Source organism: Lontra canadensis, unplaced genomic scaffold (genome assembly GCF_010015895.1).
Source record: "Lontra canadensis isolate GAN:19392208 unplaced genomic scaffold, GSC_riverotter_1.0 scaffold91, whole genome shotgun sequence".
NCBI lineage: Eukaryota > Metazoa > Chordata > Mammalia > Carnivora > Mustelidae > Lontra > Lontra canadensis.
In genome coordinates, this window is record NW_022631085.1 from 6,691,854 (window position 1) to 6,695,388 (window position 3,535).

Consider the following 3,535-nt stretch of genomic DNA (forward strand, 5'->3'; position numbering starts at 1 on the left):
CGGGTCCCAAGCCACAGGTATGAATGCCAGGTGGGGACAGATACTTAACCTGGCAGCGGAAGGGGACTCTACAAGGTGGGGGATGGGGGACAGGAGGGCAGGCGAGGAAAAGTCAAAGTACGTTTGTAGAATCATCACATCAATGAACCGTCTTTTCACTGGGCTCCAAAGTGCGTTTGGAGGGGCCCAGCCATTCCTCTCCCCAAAATAAGAGAGGAGGAGGGCACGGTGGTCCAGAGCTCCCCAACTGCCAGTCACTGCAGATCACAGCCCCTCCCCAGGGCCTCAGTTTCTCCAGCTGCTCTCCGGCAGGGAGCTCGAGCCAAGACCGCTGGGGACCTTGACGGCCCCACCCGGTTTCCGAGGAACTCGGATCCGCAGTCGAGGCGCCCTTCTCGTGCCGCCGAAGGGTTCCTCCGAAGCCTGTGGTCAGGCCACCGCTTCCTGGGAAGCCCAAGCCAAGACCAGGGACAGCAAGCGACAGGCTAGAAGGGGTGCGGGGCAGCCGCCTGAGCGTTCAGGGCTGCGGGCGCAGGCGGCTGTGTGAGCAGCCCCGAGCAGCCCCGAGGGGTCCGGCGTCGCAGGCAGGACCCCAGAGCCGGGTGGGGAGGGGTCTGACTCGGGGAGAACAGAGGCCAGAGCAGCTACGGGAGACGGGTGCTGAGGCACCTGGAGGGCGGAGGAGGGGGGTGTCTGCAGCTTGGCTGCAGAAGTCTCCGATCCAGGATAGTAGTCGGGGCACAGGTGGGGGCTCCAGGTGCGGCGGGGGCATCGCAGAGGGAGAGCGGGTCCAGGGGCGGGACCAGAGCCCTTGAAGGAGGGTCCTAGGACGACTGTGGGGCTGGATCAGGGGAGGAAGGGGCCCCCGGAGAGGGTCCCCAAGTGTATGCAAAAGGTCCAGCCTATGCAGCTCAAGCGCCGCGCCACCGCGGAAAAAGAAACCGAAAGTGGCGTGGAAGGGCGGAGTCGGAGAGGGGTGGAGCCTAAAGGGGGCGGGACCGCCAGCGCCGGCGGGCCACCCCTCCCGGCCAGTTTAAAAGACTGGTGCAGGGGCGGGCGCGGAGCAGAGCGAGCTGCGGCCGTGGCAGCTGCACGGCTCCCGGCCCCGGAGCATGCGCGAGAGCCGCCCCGGAGCCCCCCGCCGCCCCGCCCGCGGCGCCCCGCGCCCCGCCGCCAGGTGAGCCCGGCACTAGGCAAAGAAGCGGGAGGGAGAAGGGAGGACCAGACAGCCCAGGACACAAGAAAGGACGGGCGAGGGTCGGGCGGGCCTCGGGGGCTGCGTGATGGGGTCGCGGCCGCCACGCCCCTGGCCCCCGGCGGCCCCACCCTGGCAGCCCCCCGCGCGCGGGGTTCCCGCAGCGCAGCTTCTCTGTCTTTGCCCAATCGTTCGGACGAGGCGCCAGTCCCCGGCCTGGCCAGCAGGCGGCGGCCGCGGGGCGGCGAGCCGAGGGCTGGGTGGCCGGAGTCGGGGCACGTTTCTCCCCGCACCTCTCTCCACGCCCCCCTATTACCCAAACTCCGAGCGAGCCGGCGGCGGACTCCGCCCCGGCCCGGCTCCCCGCCCCGCTCCCGGAGGGCTCCGCGGACCGGGAGGCCCATTTTCTGCGTGAGCCCGCGAAAGCTCCCGGCGGCGGCGCCGACTCGGTCCTGCGCCCTCGGCCCTTTCGGGTCGGCTCCCCCGCCGGCGCCGGGCCCGCCCCGCCTCTCGGCTCACCCGCCCGTGTCTCCCCCCAGCGCACCCCCGGACGCTATGGCCCACCCCTCCGGCTGGCCCCGCGTGTAGGATGGTAGCACACAACCAGGTGGCAGCCGACAATGCAATCTCCACGGCAGCAGAGTCCCGACGGCGGCCAGAGCCTTCCTCGTCTTCGTCTTCGTCCTCGTCCCCGTCCTCCGCGGCGCCCGCGGCCCCCGCGCGCCCGCGGCCCTGCCCGGCGGCCCCGGCCCCGGCCCCCGGCGACACGCACTTCCGCACGTTCCGCTCGCACGCAGACTACCGGCGCATCACCCGGGCCAGCGCGCTGCTCGACGCCTGCGGCTTCTACTGGGGGCCCCTGAGCGTGCACGGGGCGCACGAGCGGCTGCGCGCCGAGCCCGTGGGCACCTTCCTGGTGCGCGACAGCCGCCAGCGGAACTGCTTCTTCGCCCTCAGCGTGAAGATGGCCTCGGGCCCCACGAGCATCCGCGTGCACTTCCAGGCCGGCCGCTTCCACCTGGACGGCAGCCGCGAGAGCTTCGACTGCCTCTTCGAGCTGCTGGAGCACTACGTGGCGGCGCCGCGTCGCATGCTCGGGGCCCCGCTGCGCCAGCGCCGCGTGCGGCCGCTGCAGGAGCTGTGTCGCCAGCGCATCGTGGCCACCGTGGGCCGCGAGAACCTGGCGCGCATCCCCCTCAACCCCGTCCTGCGCGACTATCTGAGCTCCTTCCCCTTCCAGATCTGACCGGCCGCGCACGCAGCATTAACTCGAGCACCTTGTTATTATTTTGTATTATTATTATTTCCCTGGAACCACGTGGGTGCCCTCCCCACCCAGGTTGGAGGGAGCTGGGGCGTGGGGGCGAGGCGCCTCCCCCTCTCCCCCCCGCAGACAAGGCCACAGACCCCTCCCCATCTCTTGGGGGGGTGCCCCTCCTCCTGGTGCTCCCTCTGGGTCCCCCCTGGTTGTTGTAGCAGCTTAACTGTATCTGGGGCCAGGACCTGAATTTGTACCTCCTACCTCTTCATGTTTACATACACCCAGTATTTTTGCACAAACCAGGGGTTGGGGGAGGGTCTCTGGCTTTATTTTTCTGCTGTGCAGAATCCTATTTTATATTTTTTACAGCCAGTTTAGGTAATAAACTTTGTTATGAAAGTTTTTTTTTTTAAAGAAAAAAAAAGTTTCCAGAGCATGTGCTTGGTTCAGGGGATTCCCTTGGTTGTGAGTGGGTCCAGGGCGGAGGGGGCCGACAACGGACCTGTGTGGCTTGAAGGGAGTGGGACCCAGGTCCTGGGGCTGGGGAACCTGCCTGGTTCCACTCCCGGCTCTCAGGGAGAGAGAAGCAGCTGGTTTGGGTAATTGGTGTGGGGTAAATGGCAGTTGGTGTTTTGAGTACTTAAAGTGTGCCAAACCTTCTTCTGCCTTCCGTGGGCTTAAAGTAGACAACCCTATGAAGCAAGACTCCTATCCTCATTTTTTACAGACGAGAAAAACCAAGGCAAGGGTCCATTTGCCTGTGTCAGAGACAACACTGGGGCCTTTTTTGGCCATCCACCCAGAATGTGTTTGAAATGGATGACAGAGAGGAAACTTCTTTCATTCTGTGACCACAGCACCTTCCAGGAAGAAGGTGGGGGAGGTGGGGGCTTGATGAGTTTTTGGAAGGAGTGGCGGCGCATTCTGAAACTGGCGTGGAGAGAGACAGATTTCAGATGGTGGGATGGGGATCGAGGGCTGGGCCTGACTTCATCCTTCCTGTCCCCTTCTCTCCGTGTACTTTTTGGTGAACACAACACTCGGAGCCCAAAAAACGCTTTGCGGTCTGTGGTGGCAGG

General features: G+C 65.4%; 1 protein-coding gene across 2 annotated transcripts; it reads left to right on the forward strand.

Annotated features, from left to right (window-relative positions):
* On the forward strand, nt 1–2,880 carry SOCS1 (suppressor of cytokine signaling 1). Of its 2 annotated transcripts, none has more exons than XM_032836301.1 (2): nt 1–17; nt 1,735–2,880. In XM_032836301.1, the coding sequence occupies exon 2, from the start codon at nt 1,785–1,787 to the stop codon at nt 2,439–2,441; it is 657 nt and encodes a 218-aa protein (XP_032692192.1). In that variant the 5' UTR covers nt 1–17; nt 1,735–1,784; the 3' UTR covers nt 2,442–2,880. The 2 variants fall into 2 exon arrangements, with proteins under 2 accessions (XP_032692192.1, XP_032692193.1); XM_032836302.1 differs by lacking the exon at nt 1–17 and adding an exon at nt 1,057–1,177.
* The last annotated feature ends 655 nt before the right edge of the window (nt 2,881–3,535 follow it).

What these genes read in the sequence shown, in the direction of transcription:
- SOCS1 (XM_032836301.1), top strand. Translation starts at nt 1,785, where the DNA reads ATGGTAGCACACAACCAGGTGGCAGCCGACAATGCAATCTCCACGGCA.